Below are 22,354 nucleotides of genomic sequence, written 5' to 3'. Positions count from 1 at the left end.
AACAACATGCAAATACACGTATAGAGCTTAGCTTTCGATTTTGTACCTTTCTTGCTGTTGGGAGAATAAATATTTCTGTTAAGAATGCCTGTAAGATTTAATAAAAAATTATATATCTCAGTGTAGGCAATAAGCTGTTGTTATTGAGTAAAAATAGAGCCTGAATACAGGTAGAAAGTGCTTGTCAATGAACCACAAATATTCTAGTCACCACATTGTAAGTATAGCAACAGACATATAAAAAAGGGAGATAGAGTTAAGGCAAATCTCAGATATGGAGATGTTACACTCTAGGACATTAAGAATAGAAGTGTAAATTACTACAATATACATAACAAATCGAAAGTGGTAATGTGTCTGTTTTATAGATTATATTATGAATTTTATTATAAATATTTTTTTAACCAATTTATAGCGTTCTGTTAGTAAATGACGCAGATGGCAATATTTTTCATAATCTGTTTCATTTAAAAAGATAAATAGGTAAGTATAGTACTTATTTGCTATCGACTCTTCCATAATACAGTATTGTTCCTGTTACTGAAAGTTCTTATACAATATCATTAAAGAAGGTACATATTTAACTTGGAGTAGAGTTCACATCAAACTGAAAGATGTCCTAACTTTCTTAAACATAACAAAAATTAATATTGCATCTACTGTTAGCAACTGAATTATTTACATACAAGCTTAACTTATATTAATTCTCTTAGTTCTGAGACTCGCTTAGTCTGTTTCATACTGTCTTCATTTTCCAGCTTGGTTTATTTAAATTTAAATAAATCAGTCATGTTTTGAAAGAGAAAACAAAAACAACAAACATTCAGAGACATAAATTAATAGTTAAGCTAATTAATATATGGCAGATTAGAAGCCATGTATATCAAAACTCGACCGAGCATGTGTTATCTAAGAATCTAATGATGCCAGATTAATTCCAAATTATGTGATCACAAGCATCTGAAGACTGCAAACTGTATAGAATATGCAAACTGTATAGAATAGTATCTTAACGTGTACTGTAAATATCACAAAATTCTTCATAGGAAATCTCCAGTCTTGTTTGTTATTTGCAGAATCTACAATGGATTGATTGGAGATTCTTCAGTATGAAACAAAGTCTCTGTCACGCTCGATTTTATTCTAAATATCCCAAGCTTTTGCAAAGGAGATGCTGTTTTTCTACAACCAGAGTCATTAGTAAATGAGTATAAATTGGCAGTACACAGGTCATAGCGATTGATTATCATGATTTTCGTCATACAGATTATATGGTTAATCTAAATGTTATTTTAGTCGAATTCAAGCTTATTTGGAAATTTACACATATATGATGATTCCCACCATGAAACAACACAAGAAAACAAACATATATTAATTTGTTCAGGTGGACAACCTCACGCTGAGATTAGCGGGTCACTGCGAAAATGTTTTTAGTTGCATCATACTCACTGCACTTCATTGTTTTAATAAATTCCTTTATTCTGTATGTTCACGGCCAATCATACATGCTGTGAAAGTTTTATCTGTACTTGTAGGCAACTTTGGGATAACACACTTGTATCGGAATACTTGTGTATGAACCAAGTCCAGCTGCAGCAAATATACCCTCTTGTTCATTCTTCCAGCATGACAAAGCGCTATTGCACGTGATCACACATGTTTCTGGCCGGCAGATCTGTGCTTCCACACAACAGTATTGCTTTACCTTTAAAACAGCCTATGTCTGGAGACGTACGTTCTATTCCCCGTCCCAGCGTCTTCATAGATTATTGAAATAGTTTTAGATACTTTCCCATGGAAGTTTTCTTTTTCATACTAACAAGCAAATGCTGGCCAAAATCGTGTTTTTATTTTTCATTCTTTGTTTGTAAGGCAGTTAATTAATTACATGATATATAGACTTCTCAGACACCTTGCTACTCTAAAACACAAGTTCTCCATCGGTGTAAAATGCAAAAGAAAGTTTTCTGGAAAACTTAGGATTCCATTATATTTTAACAGATATTTGTAAAGTTTCGCATCGTATATGTCCTCAGATCTGTCATCTACAACATTTCACTTCAAGTAGTATTCCAGGCTCTCATAAAAACCATTCTGTACAAATAAATGTTGAATTTGCTCATCAAAAAGGTATGCAGCCTGCTTCCTATTAAAGTACGCTGTACAAAACTCATAAGGGCAGACTTACACAAAAATTGCGGTAATGTTGTTCAGTGTACAAAAATGTGCTAGTGAAAGCAGATTAACCAATACTCTAGAATTTATATATTTAAATGCAATTAAAATAAATCACAAAGTTCAATTACAAAGAAATTGGGAATGAAAGCGGTTCGAATTGTAACGTCAGCCTATTAAGCAACTTAATCACCACATTTATCATCCCCGTGCATTACTGAGCTTATGCTAGTACTAATATTAGTACCCCCACTTCGTCTACTGGTTACGACATCGTAGTTAATCTTATTTTAGTTACAAACAATTAATATAAAATATTTGATGACAAAATGATTGATGCTTATATTTTAATTTGTCTGTAGATGGACACACCTGCGTTAGGTTCAGTCCGACCTCTCAGGTCAGGAGAGAACTTGTGTAGTACGTCGTTATATCTTCATTGCTGTGCAAAACAGTTTAAATTTAATTTTTTAAAATCTTTTTAATATCATTAAAATGAAACATTGTATCGGTGATTTCGCTTGTTTATTCTTTCTTGTTCATTTTGTTTTTTCTTCCAGTCTGACGGAAAGTCCATATGCCCATCCTCCATATTTTGTATTATTTTATGGATAAGTTAATATACTATAACGTCTTTCATCCAATAATGACACGTGACAATGCAAACGCAATATATTATTTCATATCTAAAGTAAAATACTTTCATTTAGATCTTTCATCTACTTTTCATGCAAAAACATATGAGTAATTTTCAAATTGTTTTGAGCGAAAACTTGGACCAGGGACCTTCATAGTTCCGTCTCTGAGGTGTCTAGTGGGGATTACAAAGAACCACACCCAATCTAGAGTATTATTAAAATGGTTTAGGAATGTTGATTCTAAGATTCACATATATATGGATTTGATAAGAGTTTATTGAACACTTGATACTTGACACAGAAACCCGTAGAACCATTTAATATTAATATGAATAAAGTTTAAGTTGCACGCTTCCAGTTTACCCCAGTTAGCTTCACGCTTATTTTGAGAGAGAGCGAAATTTGGATTTTCATACCACCACCTTCCACAGAACAATCATTGGGTCAGTGTGCATGTTAATTATTATGGTCGTTGAGATTTTTTTTTTTTAAAGTCAGGAAAAGTGGCTGCTATGTATGTCATGCACATATTCCTCTGACAATTTTCTAGTCATAGCGTTGTGAGTGAAAAATCCATGACTCTTCACCTTCTGAGAGAATTCCTAGAATGAGAAAATGTGAAGATGCGATGGAGTAGAGACATTTACAGTGGGACCATACTCAAGGTTCATGGTAAGAAAATGAATACAACTTTATGCACAGGGGCACACAGTTTATCTCTGTATCATACATGTACTAGTTTTGTGCAGTAGATCTTGTGGTAATATATGATTTTATCATTCTACTGATACCATTGATCCGATTATGAAATGTACCTACATCCGGGTCATATAATTCTGTCTTAGCCTTTTTATATCAATGTTTCTACTTGAAAAAATTAATCATTCCTACCTTAATGTCCAAAGCTGAAGCAGTCTTATTGTTGTATTCATTTTTTTAAAAATTTGAATGATTTGTTTTAAATAATAAAATATTATTTACTGGAATTACAAAGTGCCCGTTAATACGTCATGGACTAAATCATTAATCTGGAATTATTGTGAATTTAGTCCAGGACATTTTGGATTATTTTACTGTGATATGTTAAAGGACTGTCGGCACATTGAAACATTTAAGACTGCAGGCACTTCAGCTTATTCAGTGTTTACATTTATTTGGTTCACCCATGGAATTAATTTGGAACATATGGTCTTGTCATAGAAAGTTTCAACTGTTTGGGATTTAATTCATAATACTGTAACTTTTTGTAAATGTTCACTTTGTATTCAAGGAATTACATTGTTCGTTGAATTTTACAAAACTGATAGTTTTCGCTCTGTTACTTAGTTTAAGACCATATAGCCGTAACACTATAAATTATTGGTCAGGATAGAAGCGTTCTTTACATCACTTTTACATCTGAAACCAGTGAAGCTGAAGACGTTGATCCACTTATCAAGAAGTTAGAAGACTAATGCAATTTCAGCAGTACATTATGGTACAAAGGCACAGAGTCAATACAAAATTCCAACAAAAGAATGAAACCATTGACCAATATGTATCCAAACCTAAATGCATTGCTAAGAACTGCAAATTTGAAAATCTACAGTATGAAATGATTCGAGAGACTTTTGCGCGAAGATCAAGTGATACTACAAAAAACACTGGCTATATGCAGAACAGACGAAGAATCCTAAAAGCAGATTCAAAGGATCCCAAATGAAGTAGCTGCTTATGATATTTATGGTACGAAGACGGTAACAACAGAAAAGCAAAGGGCGCAACCAAATCAGAAAGCAGAATTGACAAACCTGAAATTATGCTTCAGATTATTTACCTATTGTAAATTTGGCAATCTGCATGCAACAGATGGTTATCCAGCTTATGGACAAAACTTGCTAAAGATGTAGAAAACAGTATCATTTTCTGGAATGCTGCAAGAGAAAACGGTTTTATTGTGTGCATGAATACTTCAGTGAACAATAAGAAACATCTTTTGTAAGAACTGTGATAAACACAAACACTGAAATCAATGATCAAGAATACTACCTTACGCTGACTCCTCTTGGTACTGATGTCCAATTTAAAATTACTATTATTTAGTAAGTAAACATTCCAAGTCACATTTCTGAGACAATTAAATATTGCCTATCCTGAAGTAAACCAAGCAAGATCTTTCTCACGAGCTACTATGGTGACTAACTAATTGCCATAAACAAATGCTAATTAAACTGCATGAATCAAGACCTTGATTCTTATATCACAACAATAAAACAAACTCCTATTTTTTATTTAAAGCACCTTAAGAATTTCACATAATAGTTTGCAGTGTGCACAAGAATAAGGAAAATCATATCGCAAAAGCATTTTCCAGTGTAACCAGAGGTTTAGGATGTTTAAAACAAAACTATCATATCACAATTGACAACAATGTGGAACCTGTTATTAATCAAACAAATGAAGATATATGCAGCTTTACGAGAACCACTTATATCAACTTTGGAAGAGATGAAACTGAAAAGGTAATACGGAAAGTAGATGACCCAACATAATGGATTAGTTCATTAGCTATTGTTGAAATCCCAGCTCGGAAAAATCTACGAATTTGTCTTCATCCGAGAAATTTGAATCAAGGTATCAGATGAGAACATGATCAACTTTCTACAATCGAAGATATAATTACAAGCATGACTGAAATAAAGATTTATCTCCAAACTAGATGCCAAATATGGTTATTGTCAAATATCCCTGCGTGAGGACAGCCAGTAATTGACATTTAACAGCCCGTTTTGTAGATATTGCTACATGATAATGCATTTTATTACTAAATTCGACCAAGATGTGGCCCAAAAATGCATATCACATTGTTTTGAGAATCTGCCTGTGGTGGAGACTGACATGATGACAAAATCGTTTGGGGTACTTGAAAGGAATATCACAATGGAAAACTGAATAAAGGTTACAGCGATGCCAGGAAGTAAACCTGACGCTGACCTTGGAAAGTGCTAATTTTTATTAACACAAGTGTGCTATGTGGGTCACATACTGACATCATCAGTTACTAAACCTGATCTAGAAAATGTAAAAGCAATCACAGATAATCCTCCTCCGATTTATAGGAGCGGAATTTAAAGATTACTGGGCACAGTCAACTGCCATGCAAAATTGATCCCAAATATGTTTACAGTGACAAAAGCAAGCAGAGCAATTTTGAAAAGTGACACTGAATTTGTTTGGGAAACTGCGCATGACGATATGAAACAGGTTCTAAGCAAAGAACCTGTGTAAAATATTTTGATGCATCCAAATCAGGACTTGGTGCAAAGCTAATGCAGTTAAGCCAATCGGTGACATATGTAGGAACAAGATATGTGTTATTTAGTTTTGAATGATTTAACCAATATCCTTATGGTCGTCAAGTACAAGTTGAGTAGGATTATAAACCTCTGGAATCAGTCCTCAAGAGACCTCTAACTGCTACAACGACTAGACTTCATATAATGTTTTCAAGACTGCATAAATGCAGTTTTGACTTAACTTATTGTCCAGGTAAAGTTAATTGTAGCAGATTGTCAAGATAGTTCAGTCAGATTCATGTGATAAGAAGATGGATAGTAAAAGTGATTGCTATGTGCACATGATCATATCAATTACACAAATTGCAGATACACAGTTAGAAGCAATGAAGAATGTAACAAAGTTTGAAAAAAGGGCCACATAACGAGAAATGATTAAAACAAGATCTACCGCTTTAAATCAGAAACTTGTGGAACTGGAAAGATGCGCTTTGAGCAATAGATGGCTTAGTTATAAAGGAGAGAAGATTGTAATAATCTTCAGAAAGAAATTCAAAATGAGTTACACAAGAGTCATATTGACTATTGAGAAGACGAAGCACAGAGCAAGTGACATTATGTAATGGCCTTGCAGGAAAGCAAAAACAGCATACACAGTATCGAATTGTTCTACTTGTCTGGAATACAGAACGTTAACTAAAAATTAACCATTGTTGTCTACACAGCCTACTTCACCGTGGGAAATGGTTGGAACAGATTTATATATTTGGAATAATTACATCTATGTCTTGATAGTTGATTACTGCGCCATATATTTTGAAGTTGCCAGGTTAATTTCTGCAAGACATGGAATACCGAAAGTAAGGAATGATAATGGCCCACAGTTCTCAAACGAGTATCGTCAGTGTGCAAATACCTGGCGATTCAAACGCGCTACGTCAAGCCCAAAGCATCCGTAGTCAAATGGCTTAGTAGAAAGAACGATTCAGATTGTCTAGGGACTTCTCAATAACGCAGGGTTAAATCGCAAAGACCTATAACCATTTGATTGGAGTTTCGAAATTCATCAATTGGTGCTATATGATCTCCCGCAAAAATACTGATGAGTCGAAGACTTCGATCAACTCTGCCTACTGCTAGCATACATCAACGTCCTTAAGTATTAACACAATGAAACCTAATGAGGACACTAAGTGAAATGATACATATGCAAACGAAACAATATGATAGAACAGATTTAGAGCTTTCAAACTTCTGGAGACAAAGTAAGAATCAGAAGACAAGATCATTGGGAACCAGGTATAGCTTTTGGAAAAAGTACCACTCAAATTTGTATGCAAACTCGGTATGGTGCTGCAGACATGAGAAACTAAATACATCGTTTACAAGCAAAAAAGACGTTACAATATATATATATATATATATATATATATATATATATATATATATATATATATATATATATGATACACACGAAAATACTAACAAAGAGGTCACCTGACTTACAAGACATCATTAATTATCGGAGGAGTCAGATTAAAATGCATTTTAAAATATATGACTAAAAGCAGTTTTTATCAATAATATATTCTCGAAAGTAGACAAACATTAATAAATTTTGGAACAAATTAGGATTAAGACAAATCAGCACAAAATCAAAAGAATATACAGGCACACTTTACAGATATGAAAGGAATATAAAGTTATTACTAGAACTAAAATAACGTTGTGACCAAATTTTCCAAGTCCTATTGAGTAGACTTGAACCAGTATACATCTGACTCAAAAGATAATGATAGTAATCGGAATGTGTTTCTATTTATATATTTTGCAGCAGTTGATCTGTATGTATAGAAAGTAATGAATATAAGAAGCTAAAGACCAGATAAAGATTAATGATTGAACTTATAGTTGGAGAATTTGATATATAAAACAATATCATATACCGGTAGATGTTTTCATTCATCACTGCCTGCATATATACTGAAGCAAAAAGAAAATCGTTTGTAATGTTCAAATAAATTTAGTTATGTAAAAGACAATAAATTTAGTTTTTAAAACAGACATGATATATATTGTTTTGTTTTGTTTGCTTGCCCGTTTTGTGTCTGAACAACTTCTATGTAAGAAAATATACTTTAATGTTATGAAATAGTTTTGAAGAATGTAAGCATGTATGAATCAGTGATTATTAACTAAATTTATCACATTACGCAAGTACATGTATACTTGACTATCCTGCTGATTTGAAAAAATGGTGGATTGTGGAATTGTTAACATAGTAAATGCCTCAGTAACCAAGTATCTGTATTCTACTTGCAAACCTCATTACGAAGAACATATATGTCAAGGTCCCACCATAAGCTTACAAATTTGCTTGATGTAATTTCTATGAGAACAGCAATTAAAGATGGTTAAATTGTTAATTGTTAAATGTACATGTTGACTACGACATGATTCTGGTATGAAAATAAGTAAGGTAGATTTCGAATTGTAAAGATTATAATAAGTTCCTGATGATTGAATTTAAAATCTTTGGAGGTCGAGCATGCCACCAAAGAACTGTGCTAAACCAAAGAAGGAGCATTAGCAAAACTGGAAAATGTGTCAGGTCAATGTTACGGTCATTCATATGCATCAGTATGATAGTGTATATGGCCATGTGTATGTACATGCCTATCAAACATTTAGATGGACAAACAACAACAACAGGGAAGAAAATGTAATGGCTTTATATCACTTTTTTGCTAACCTTTCAGTTTATGGCTTTATGTGTTACCAAATTATATCTTCATTCCATTCTCTATCGGCTTGTATCTGATGTACTTGTTGTACTTGGTAACTTTACAAGCAATATCATCAAAACTATTCAAATTACTTATATCAGACATTACAAACCCATCAACACTTAAAACTGATGTATACCTGCTTGCTTTTAACGTTTTCAACAAACCCAAAGTTGCATCTAACCCACTTAAAGCTAAGGGGATAAAATGTGTTGCTAGTCCTGCAGCTCAACGCACATATGAACTGTTGAATTTGCTTTGCTAAGCTATACCCAATTTAGAAAACTAAATAGTTAAGTATACTTACTTCTAACACCTCTACATAATTCGATCTGTTTAACCAGATATTTCCTTACTTTTTAAAATGTTTATCAGCATAAACTTAATTTTATTTTCCTTAGGTGTTCATATTCGATACAATTGTGATTTGCTTTGTATTTCTTCCATACGAAGGTAAGAAATAAATAGTTTATGCTTAGTGTTCGCTGATGTAGATAAAATGTCAATGAAATACGAGTTTTGAAATGTATGACAAAGAGAAAGCTGATAAACAGAATATATTTGCACTTCAGTAGCTTACATTGCAAGAACGTTGCAAGCTTTTGAAAGTAAATGATTACACATAACTGGACATTTAACTGATTTATAAAATAACTCGTGTTAACATACTCATAACAGTTATTCAAAAGTTAAAGAAAATTTACCATTAGGAGAAATTTTAAAACAACTGCTTCAAGCAAAAGCACGAGGGTTGCTGTTAATTTTACAGCTAGAAGTATAATAGTAACAACTCTTGCTATAACCATATCAAAGTGTGTAAAAGATTTAACATAAGATGGAGGAGGAAGTGCTGGTGAAATTATTGAGATGGGTAATAAAGATGACACATTTAAACAAGGTATGAAAAGTATGCTTGATTACGCTAACCAGCGACAGCGATTTACCTGGTATCATGGGTAATATAATAGGCAAGCATGTTACATTATATGGAAACATTAACAGCTGATAATCCAATGTCGCTTATTCTTGCATATATCAGCTTGCACTCTGCAGTTGTTGAAAAAAATTATGACATTTTAAGAACAGGATTTCAAGGAATATTGATTTTTGATGGCACGAGAATAATTTATCTCAAAATGTAAATTGCTAAAGCTTCTCTAACCATGCTCGTATTTATTCACACTTTACTCCTTTTTCACGCTAATTCACGTTAAATTTTGTTCTTTTGAAATAAAAAATACTTTGTAGTTCAGTTTATATTTTAATACAGTACCAGACAACCAACAAGACTATACCCAGACTGAACATGAAGACAATACAGATCAAATTCCAGACCAAAAATGGCCTGGACGTAGAGAATTCAAGAACCTTTTAGAAATTAGTAAAATTCAAATGTTCAGACAAATAGAGTATTCTTCCAGTTAGGAGGATTTACTGCTTAATAAACTATGGCAAGGATAAAGACTTCTTTGACCTATTTTACTTTGTATTGGCCAAATATGATGAAATAAGAGACAATAAACCTTATTTAACATTTGTAGCCAGGGAACTGCACAGCAATTGCTCCTATAAAGCAACTTTATCAACATGACATCAACGTAATATGACATATTAAAAACATAACACAGATAGTACATATTTACCATATTGCAACATAGATCAAATACATTTAAATGTCACAAGTAAGAACAGCTACAATGGATATAAAGCAATATACACAGCATTCATATATAAATATTTACGAAACTAATCAAATGTACGCAATTTCTGATACTTCACATCATGTGTACATACGCGCATTTAGATAACAAATGTGGCACTTTTATTCGTAAGATGCGTGCAAAAACGTTATATTATGAAGACCTCCGGAAACGATGGCATTACACAAACAGTTTTGACCCTAGAATCATAATAAAAGTGTGTAACGTTCATTTATAGAAAATGAGCATATTATATCCATTATATCATTTGAAGTAAATAGACTATCTTCAAGTACCAGATAAAACATCTCATTTCAAAAGATTCCTATGACCACTCCCCGACAAGGAAATGGTCTGTCCTTATATTAAATAAGACAAATTATGCATATACGCCGAGCCGCTGACCAGGTTTGAAATCGGCCGGCTGAATTCTTTACAATCCGATATTGGTTTAGCTCATTGTACAGAGAATGACACGAGCTATGAAAATCGTAAAACAAACATTTTTTTTTGCACTGTACAGTAATGTTACAATTTAGGCAGAGTTTAGCTTGCTGATAATATTCCTCTGCTCCCAGAACTGAACAATATAATTATGCTATACTAACCTTTAATACAGATAAGTAGTGGTTGAGAAACTTCTCACAAAAATTAACTATGGCCATGGACCAGATCTGAACCTGAAATAATGTATTGTACAACGTAGCACAAGGTCTACATGACTGTTTTAAATGTCAATTGATAATGTTATCGTCCTCCTGGCTTAACTCATAGACACTTGCAGGTCTGATTCCTTCATTGGATTCGGCCAAATCAGTTATTATGGTGCATACTTGCCAAGGAATTTTACCATCATGTACGTGCCTTAGAAGGATACAACTTTCTGAGTGTTTATGTACTGTTAAATGCAAAGCGAACACACCAAACGAATCACATTTGCTCAATGTAAATGTTGCTGCAAGGAGTTCCACCTTGCTGAAAAATTCAAAAATACCTTTCCGAGGAATATTTTATAATGTGGGTTTACATATTGTAGTTCAATGCTAAAACGTGACATATGATCATCGTTTGTAGCAAGTCATTCTTTTTCTGTCTTGTCTTATGAATGTATATCCCTCAAGGATCTACGATAACCCTTATCATGGGGAACACTGCCACATGACCAGAAAGCAGGTTCAAACACCAAGAAACTGACAAAAAGCGAATATCGGTCTACCACTCTTGGAGAGAAACATGAAAATATTTTCCTTCAGATTACATTAAATTGGCATACTGTGCATGTATGCAGTCAATAATAGAAAATGGGTTGATTGATTGTGGTCGTAGTATACCCTATGATATAGACCGACTAGAATGATACGTCTGGAACTATGGACTGTGTAACAGGGATATCAGAACCTAAATTTGACCTTTTTGGACTTGCAGTCTTCAAAAAAGTGAAATTAGGCTTGGTACCATTTGTTTTCAAAATCGTTGCAACAATAATATAGTATTAGGCCAGAATTATAAACATTGTTGAACAACCTGCAGTGTATGATACAAGAGTAATTTACAAAGCAACATAAAAACTGATTAGTTTCAGAATGCTTTCATTTTTAGAACTAGTCTAGATCAGAAGAACTTTGGTGAGAAACTTAGGATACTCAGTGGTGAAATAATGGAAGACATCACACATTCAAATTTTCTTTTTTCGTACATGCCTCAGTGTCAGATGCACTATGCTTTTTAATGATCTTGAATTGTACAAAAATAGAAACACGCAATTTCGAATTTCCCAGACTAAAGTCTGGTTTATGGCTCCAATGCACGTATCTTTTCTACTTTTTTATTTTAGTAACATAATTGTTTTGACCATATCTCGATTAAAGACCCAGCCCGAAGATGGACGTGACATAAATCAATTGCAAACCAAAAATATGTGTTCAACCCAGTTCAGATATTTCTGATTCTGTTGTCTAATACCAGACAATACCCTGACCATAACACGATTAAATATTTTAGTGCCACCCAGACTGAAAATTGATTCAACTAAGATCAACCCAAGACCAACAAATATCGGAACATTTTCATTCCAAAATACGGATTTCATGCAGACTAAAATCTCATAAGGGTAATTTTTGCAGATTCTGGCTTACCAGTCAGTTCCATTGCTGACCAAACTGCTCAACTACCTAGCAAGCCCAAACATAATATAACATATGATTTAGGCGTGATCAACAGAGGAGATAAAATTGGCTATACTTGTGGCAGGCCTTATACAGACACCATCCACCTTCTTTTGTCACTAACAACATTGTGACAAAGGTCAAGGGCACACGGGAGCTAATGCAGAAAATGAATACCCTTGATGGTAAGAAAGGTGGTGACCTGGAAAAGGATTTCACTTGAGATTTGCAGACTATACCGTTTTATCAGATATATTCAGTATGAAATGATCAATATATTTGTTTATTAAACGTTTATACTTCTCAGTCCAGAAAAAAATTGTTCATGTGAAGTAATTTATTCGAGCTAATTTAAAAAAAGCTTTGCTCTTTTGTTTGCGCAACTATGAACATTATTAATTGCTTGGGTTAATATATCCATCAATTCTCATTAGTATAGCATTGCCTGTAAACTTATATACCTCTCTTTTGATTATTTCATCATTTATTTAAACATTACAGAATTCATGAAATTAGTACAAATTTTATTTGTACATGTTATAATAATTTTAAACTAGCAAATTAAGTTCTAGGAAGGGTGGAAGGAGGCATCCTCCTGGAAAGTGTCGTTACATGTTGTTAAGTAAACTAGGATAAAACTGACATACTTGTTATTCTTATACCAATGAAATTCTTGATGGATGTATGTTTCTTCTTCAAGTCACTTAATCATAAGACCTACGGAGAACTACTACTACCTCGCAAATCCAATTCACACGAGTTAAAACGTTTTAGATTAAAGCTAAATGTTATATGCCTTTCTGAAATGGTAGATTTCATGTCTATACAGAGTTATCCATCTGTTTGAGAAGTCCTTTACATTTCGAGATTTGCTCTATGCAACAGCGGACATGTTAGTCCTAGTTCGCATTATTTGAATCCCAGGACAATGATACTGTGATCCAAAAGGAGGTCTAACCTTTGGCCAGTGGGCCAACGTTCACAATCTGCACAATATGAGGTTGGATCTGGAAGGCATGGAAATAACTCTTGACTACTGTCGGGGATACATCTACAAAAACAGCCTTGGACAATCACAATCACTACGGAGGCGAACGCAGAGGACTGGGAAGCAATTCTCTTACAATTTCTGGATGTCATATAAGTATAACCCGTTCATAATCATTATTTACATATCAGCATCTTCGAGAGAAAAACTGTTTTCAAAGCGTATCATGGGTTGCTGCAAAACCAACATGGGAACAGAGTTGACATTATGTTCGTCAAATCCACTGTGGTGACTTACCTCAAATAGCAAATCGGAACCAGGTCCCCAGGCCTTTGTACTCTTGTTTGGGATTTTTTAAAGTTGTGTCCTTAACGTTAAAGTTCGACATATCCTAGGCTGGCTAATGTATCGGCGAACACGGTGTCTTGCAAGAAGATCTAATGCAAACAGAATAGTCTCTTCATCTCCCAATTTTCACTCAATCGATCATCATCATCATCATCATCATCATCATCATCAGTCTCATGACCTAGTGTGGTCATTGAGGCACTGTGCTGCTGAACATCTGACCAGTTCCCTCCACTTGTCTTGATCATGTGCCAATGCCTTCGTCTCCGCAACACTTTTCCTGGTCCATTCTGTGATGTTGTCAGTCCACTTTTTCTCTGTCTACCTCTCCTTCTGTCACCCTGGATGCTGCCCTGCAGGACTGTTGTGGATAGACTGTTGGCTCTAGTGACATGGCCATACCATTTTAGCTTTCTCGTTTCGACGGTGGTGAGGAGGTCCTCATATTGGCCTACTTCGCGCCTCATGGTGTTACGCACTTCTTCATTTGTGATGTGGTCCATGTAAGAGATGCCAAGGATGGTTCTGTAGCATCTCATTTCAAGTGACTGGATTCTTCATTGTAATTCTGCTGTCAGGGTCCATGCCTCACATGAGTACAAAAAGACTGAGATGACTAGAGCTCGCAATAGTCTGATTTTAGTTTTCAGACATATTCTTGTCTCTCTAGATGGGTCTTAGCTTTCACAAAGCTGCCATTGTTTGTGCTGCTCTTGACAAAATTTCTGCTCTTGATCCCTCTTCAGTGATTATGGAACCAAGATATTTGAACTGGCTCACTGTTTCCAGTTCATGTCCTCCGACTTTAATCTTGGCTGAGATTTGTTTGCCACTGTTTGTCATCAGTTTTGTCTTCTCAGCGCTTATCTCCATGTCAAATCTGGAAGATGTTTCATCCAGGTTCTTCACTAAGGTGGCTAGCCCGTCTTCACTGCCTGCCAGCCCATCAATGTCGTCTGCAAAGCGGAGGTTGGTGATGTTACGCCCTCCAATGCTGACTGTCCCACAGTGGTTTTCCAGGGCTTCGCTCATGATGCGCTCTAAGTAGATGTTGAAAAGTGTGGGTGACAGGAGACAGCCTTGACGCACTCCAACCAGTCCCCCACAGCACCTTGGGCAATTACTGCACTGGTAGCCTTGGTGTACAGCTGCTTGATGGTATTGGTTAGCTTTTGACCCATGCTATACTTCTTCATTGTGGCCCACAATGCCTCATGCCACACTCTGTCAAAGGCCTTTTTAAAATCTATGAACACATGATAGATGTCTTGATGGTGTTGCGAGTACTTTTTGCACAGAACCCTGAGATTGAATATTTGTTCTGTTGTGCTTCTTCCACTCCGGAACCCGGCCTGTTCTTCAGCGATTATTTCTTCAGCTTGTGGTTTCAGTCTGTTCAAGATGATCTTCAGCATTACCTTACTAGCATGGCTGATCAAACTGATAGTTCTGTAATTTTGGCACAGCTGGAGATTGCCTTTTTTGGGAAGTTTTATAATCAGTGACTGGGTCCATTGTGTTGGCCATTCACCTGTCTGTCAGATCTTGTTGCAGATTTTTGTTAGTAGCTCTTTTACTGATTCTCCCCCATTCTTGATAAGTTCAGCTGGGATGTTGTCTACTCCAGCTGCTTTCCCATTCTTCAGTGCTCTTATTGCTGACTCCACCTCTTCTTTGAGAATGAGGAAGTCATCATCATTTGAGAAGTTTGGAGCTTCAAGCACCTCTGGGTCTCCTGTGGACTGATGGTTGTAGAGTTCTTTGCAATACTCAGTCCATCTTTCTGCAATGTCACTCGCTTCTGTGAGGCATTTTCCATTTTTGTCTTGAATGGTACTGACTCTTGGTTGTTTCTGTCTGGTGAGGTCTTTCACAATTTGAAATGCCTTTTTGCTGTTATTCTTTATCAGACTGTTCTCCATTTCTGTGCACTTCTGTCCAATCCAATTTTATTTTGCTTTGCTCAAGTTTTTTCTGATATTCTTGTTTATTTATCGGTACTTCAATGCCCCTGTTGTGTGTCTGGTGTTTTTTTAGTTCTCTTCGGGCATCACACAACTTCAGAATCTCTTCTGTAACACAGGGTTTTTTTCTTCGGGCGATGGAGGCCAATTATGTCCTTGGCAGTTGCTGTCTGTGTTGAAGGTGTATGTTATCTCATTGACATCACCATCCATCACAAGGAGTGGAGCAAATTTTCCTCCAATTGTGGCTTGGAATGACTTGCAGATGCTAGGGTCCTACATTTGTTCAAGGTTGAATTTGAGCCTGATGTTCTTTGGCTTGTTATTTTCTTCAGCCTCACTCGGAAGTTCATAATCACGAGGTCGTGATCACTCCCAACATCAGCACCTGGGAATGTCCTTGTTTTTGCTCAATTGATGCCAGATCGGTAACGGTTTTGAACCAGTATGTAGTCGATCTGGTTGTGATGGGTTCCATTTGGTGAGTGCCATGTCCAGCATCGTGAAGCTTTATGTTGTCCTAGGGTGTTGGCTAGTACCAAGTTGTTGTAGCTTGCGAACTCGAGCAGCCGTCTCACTCTTTCATTGGTAAGCTCATTGCAAGAAGGTCCACAATTTACCTCCCAGTCTTTTAGAGGATCTTTGCCAACTTTGGCATTCCAGTCTCCTTGGACAATGAGGATATCTTTCTTACTGACCATGTTTAGAATACCCTGTAGTTTGTTGTAAAACTCCTATATTTCTTCATCATCATGATCGGTAGCTGGAGCATAGACTTGGATAATTGTGATGTTAAAGGGAGATGGTTTCAGACGAATGGAAATGATTCTGCTAGATATGGGGCAGCATTCCAGCACAGATCCCTTGATGACTTTGTTTACAAGGAAGCCTACTCCATTTATGGACCTGTCACACTCTCCACTATAGTATAATATATGCCCATCTTCGGTTTGGTGTTCTCCTAGGGATTTCCATCTAACTTCACAGAGTCCCAGAATGAGCCATGTGTAGTGTTCCAGCTCATTTGTCAACTCTTGGAGCCTTCCTATTTGCGCCAGAGTTCTAATGTTCCAGGTGGCGATGACAATGTTGTCTCTCGCTCTGACTGCATGCATAGTACCAGTAGCACATTTGTCACCTCCGTCCTGGTGGACAACGGCAGGCGCAGTCCTTGTTGACCCAGGCGACGACCGATCCGGTATTGTAAGCTCAGATTTGTACAGCATTATCACTGTGACTTGGGCAAAAGTCATCTGGCGGTGCCCATCCCTCTCAAGACCAAGGAGTTGCCAGAAGCGGATATAGTACATCGTCCAGCTGCCTTAGGACCTCCACTCCGGATTTTCTTTTAGGGTTTACTCCCTTAGCCTTTGGCTAACCAAAGCCGACCTGTAAGGCAGCAGGAGACTCGTGGATGGGCGGGTGCGTCCATTTCCCGAGCAGATAAAGCATCTGCCACTGCCCTATCTAAGGTATTACACTTTGAATAACTTAGGCTTAAAGTTTAAAATTTAGATGATGGAAGAAAAGATGTGAAGGATAAAAACGCTAAAATATGGGATTTTTAAATTAATATCTAAATGGCGGGGATGTTATTAAGATAGTTGTATTCAATTTACTGACTTTGTGATGTTCACGCATAAAAGCGTTAGAAGTATATTTCATTTTGTATCGACATACGAGGCAAGTAAAATTGCATGAAAACTAAATTAAACGCTATCACTAAAGTCTTTTCGATGAATAAGTTCATAGACTTTAACATCCTGTTTCACATGCAGTGTGTTCACAGTATTGCAGTAACTGGTTAAAAGAGACTTTATAAAGGCAATGTGCGCTGACAATTTTCTTACATGTGCCCTGGGGAATCAATGAAATCAGAGAAATCATTACATATTGATTCTTTTCTTTTTCTTTAATTTCGAGAAACGTATCTACGTTCAGATACCTTCGTCTTGAAATTTAGCATTTGTTAAAAAGGATCGATTGTACAATATAGTCTTTGAAATGACTGAATTGCAAGATTGGAATGGTTTTTTTTAATTTTTTTTAATTATATATATATATATATATATATATATATATATATATATATATATATATATATATATATATATATATATATATATATATATTATTTTTATATATATATATATATATATATATATATATATATATATATATATATATATATATATATATATATATATATATATATATATAGTTTATATTAAGTGAACAATTCACATGCCTTAGAGAGAATTTGATTAATACTGACGAACACAAACCTGTTGAATCATAAGTCATTTATGAATATGATCGTCATGAAAATAACATATGAATATTGTAACACTAATCAAAATGATAACTATAGCCTTTGTAAACCTAACAAACAAAAGTGATAACTATCGCCTTCCAAACAGTTTGCAATAAGAAACAATCAAGGTATTCAGGAATCTAAACCAGAGCATGTACCTACATATTTGCCCCAAACATTTTTTCTGGAGAAGAGTCCTGTCAGGGGACTGCATATGACAAAACTGCTCTGTCAAATAGAGTCCTAATTCCCCGCAAAGCTGAAAGGAACGTGTAACCAGGGATTGTATTAACCTGTATATATCGCGAATAAAACAACCGTTAGTCGATTAGATCGACCTCTGATGGACCATTTGGCGACAAGGTGGAGTGACAAAGTTGCAGCCTTTGTCTCATTAGTCCCTGGTCCATAAATTCTTAAGTAGTTTATGATATTTCTATCGATCTGAATTTCCAAACGTACTCATCGTCTCCACCAACTTCAAGTTCTAGAAGTGATACATAGGAGTAAATGTAAATGTGAGCTATTGGATCAACCACATCAAGCTCTCAACAGAATCTCCAGGAATCGAGATATTTCTTCATCTGCGTTAAGCAACCACTATGACAGGTGTTTCATCCCATCCCATAGATTCTGAACCTGCTGTCTGGATCGTATTAAAATAGGCCCATAAGAACAAACGAATCTCATGAGAAATGATGGAAAATCACTCAAGTGATTTGGCTAACCACCTTAGAGGCTTACGAAGGCAATCGAATATAAGCTCAATAGAGTGCATAAGAACACTTTATACCAACCTAGGCATATATACTCCAATAGCTAACGTTCTATGGCTCTTGGTCAATCCATCTACATGCAGGTTCGACAAGATGAATCGGCATCATTTCTTAAACCTCGTTTTTTGGCCAGGAACAGGCTAACTTTCATAGGTAATCAGATATTGGTAACAAATCCTGTCTATTCTGGGTACGCCATCTCAAGGTCATTTACAGGACCAAGTGTGACTTCTGAAGTCGGATCTTATGAAGTCATATCCGTTGCATTGAGGGACCTAAGGCATTATTTTGCCTTTGAAGAGGGGATGGATGATAGACCAACAGTCACGTTCGTCCTGAATAAAGTTTGGTATCTTTTCCTCATATCTGATTAAATGCACATTAATGAATTTGCTTCGCATATCAGCTCATAAAGTAAGGACAGTCTCCGCATGCATTACATATGAGCGAAACTCTCCTCTAATATAATTAGCTATGCCGTGAAATGGAGATACGAGTACAATTCTCCAGTTTTATCAAAGATCTTTCGTTTTAAAAGGCTCGATATGATCTGGAGGAACCTTTCTCTGAGGAGCAAAGGTTACCTTTTCTGGTCGTGCGAGACCTTCATAAAGTTTCGGCTTCACGACTTTCGCTGCATTTGCTAGAGGGAAAAGTTTTCCCATTCGAAGTTTCTCTCCGACATAAGTAGTCTATTTTCCAGTCGGATTAATTAGAAGCAAAGGGTTTATATCTTCCTTAACCCATTATTCTACGATATTAGGATTTGGCAATGTATTTGAAGAAGAAAACAACTTTTTTCTAGTAAAATATTTCTTGGATAATACTTACCTAATCATGATAGAAATACACCCTCCCAGCCTGCCAGCAATTGCATCCTTATAGACAGCAAGCCTTTTACTCCAGTAATAACTGTTAATTTCAAGGGATTTAACGCATATCCCAGAATCAAGTGGAGATCGGTTTATCTAACTGCCATCTAGGTGGCAAAATACTGCTAGCATTTTAGCAAAGAAATATTTAACCTTGGAGGGTTGGTTGGATTTGCAAGGTAGTAGTTGTTCTCCTAAGATGTTATGATTTTGTGAGGGATATCATCCTCTGCTCCCTCAGTGAAGTCCTTGAGAGAGGGTCAAAGATGCAAACATTGCAATTACGGCAACATTTTGAAATTAAAACAGAACTACACTTCAGATTGATGATGAATTCTGCATTTGTACCGCTGTGTAGCTATCAAGGGGATGTGGAACAAGAATTGGATGAGTTCACAGGTGTGATAGATATACTGGGTATTTAGAATATTAGCAATATCATATCATTGCATTTGCTTTAATATAATTTAAAATCACAATTACACGTATTAATGTCAAAGTACAGTATTTTATTAAAGTAGCTAACAGAACTAACTGTATAATAGATTCCTTAAAAGTTTTAGTATAGATGATAACAAAGCATTATCGTTTATTTTCAGTTATCTCACCTGACTGAAAGTCAATGAGAATTTGTGGTCCCGTCTATTGTCTGTCATGATTTGTCTGTTGTCTATTCACAGTTATAATATACAGCTTCTCCAAACTGCTTAACCAATTTAAACATGATTTTACAAGAAGCATTCTGGAATGAAGACCATTCAGATTTGTTCGACTGATGGTGACCACTTGCCTAAAATGCCCGCCATTACTACATTAAACAGCCTTTACACAACTCCTCTAATCCTACTCTGCAGAACTTGATGAAATGTAACAAAAGTTTTGTCTTTAATAATCTTGTTATTTTGTTCAGTCGATGCTACCCCATCGACCTTGCAATACAAAGATATGTGCAACTTTCTTGACCAAAACAAGCTCTATCCAAACATTCTCTGTAGTATTCATTGATGGCTACCCAACACTTGCCCGGTGCAACACTTGCAAACTGTCTTGGAAGGGGTGGTGGTAGCGGTGGTGGGGATTTCTCCAAAGCTGGCATTAGCTTCTGAAAATTTGGGGCCAGACCACTATTGACTGGGCACAAATCAACAATTTATGCCTCTTTGATATTTTTGAACTTTCTTCCGCTGGGAGGAGTGGTGGTGGCTAAATGATCCCTTTTTCATCTGCTTTAAAGATTGTATTTGTGTATTTCAGGAACTATGGACCAGGCACTTTTATTGGAGGAAGTGCTGCCTTTGCATATTGAACAAGAAAAATTGAAATTTGAAGATGACCAAAACGAAAGAAGTTATTTTAATATCCCAGCAACATTTTATGAATATTTGGCCATTCTTCACTGCCTAGACAAAAACTGTGATTTAAGATCAACAGAAATTACATTTGTTGAAGATTGCTTAAGAATCAATTGTGGAGGAGAAAATATCAATAAATTTAAAGAAATGATAGTCTCTCTTCTGCATGAAATTCAGGCGTCGAACTGGGAAGAAATTTTGCTTAAACCAGAAGAAGAGATTATGTTTGACCTTCCAAAGGATGATATGGTTATAGTTTTTCATGTTGAAGAAGAAAGAAAAATAATTTTATTTAGCAAAAGTAAAACCCGTCTTAACCTAATCACGCACAAAGTTATGGTCTTACTTGGCAGAACAATTGTCGCTGGCCGCGGAAAAAGATATCAAGCTTCAATAAATACAGATATGTTAAATGGTTTACCTTTGGCCTTGTCTAAAGACTCTAGGTCTTCTGAAGATTCCAGTACACCTATGGATTCTAGCACATCGAATCAAAACAAGTCAACACAACCATCGGAGGGTACCTTTCATACAGAGAATGGAATAATGATCAAAGTATATATTATGAAAATTACAGAAACTGATGTAGAATGTATAGTCAATGCAACTGATCTATACCTGAGGAATTCACAAGGAGTCTCTAAAGCCATCGCTAATGCTGCTGGAAGGGGTTTTAAGCAGGCTTGTCAAAATCACATCCAGTTGAATGGACCTTTGAAAAAAAATCAGCCGTTGATTCTTTCTTCAGGATCATTAAACTACAGGAGCATTATCAATATTGCAGGTCCAGTAAAGCGTAAAAATGACGAAATCCAATTGGCTCTGTCACAGTTGGAGTGCATTATTGTAGAGAGTTTAAAAGCTGTGGATGGCAGCGGCTTGAAATCAGTCGCTTTTCCGTCTGTTAGTGCAGGTATGTGTTCACATGACTTTGTCCGTTGTATTTAAGTATTATGCAATATGTATTTTATTAATGCTTAGCTGTAATTTCGTAGACA

The 22,354-nt window shown here is 35.7% G+C and overlaps 1 protein-coding gene across 1 annotated transcript in view; it reads left to right on the top strand.

Annotated features, from left to right (window-relative positions):
• Positions 1-22,354, top strand: part of LOC149795804 (uncharacterized) — a 58,646-nt gene that overhangs the window by 19,076 nt on the left and 17,216 nt on the right. Inside the window, exon 5 of the mRNA XM_089965706.1 lies at positions 21,259-22,269. Within this exon, the coding sequence (XP_089821832.1) occupies positions 21,259-22,269 (1,011 nt within the window). The remainder of the gene's footprint in view (positions 1-21,258; positions 22,270-22,354) is intronic.

The sequence above is a fragment of the Sinohyriopsis cumingii genome, chromosome 7, assembly GCF_028554795.1.
Source record: "Sinohyriopsis cumingii isolate HCF-2022 chromosome 7, ASM2855479v2, whole genome shotgun sequence".
Lineage (NCBI taxonomy): Eukaryota > Metazoa > Mollusca > Bivalvia > Unionida > Unionidae > Sinohyriopsis > Sinohyriopsis cumingii.
This window is presented reverse-complemented; position numbering and strand designations above follow the sequence as displayed.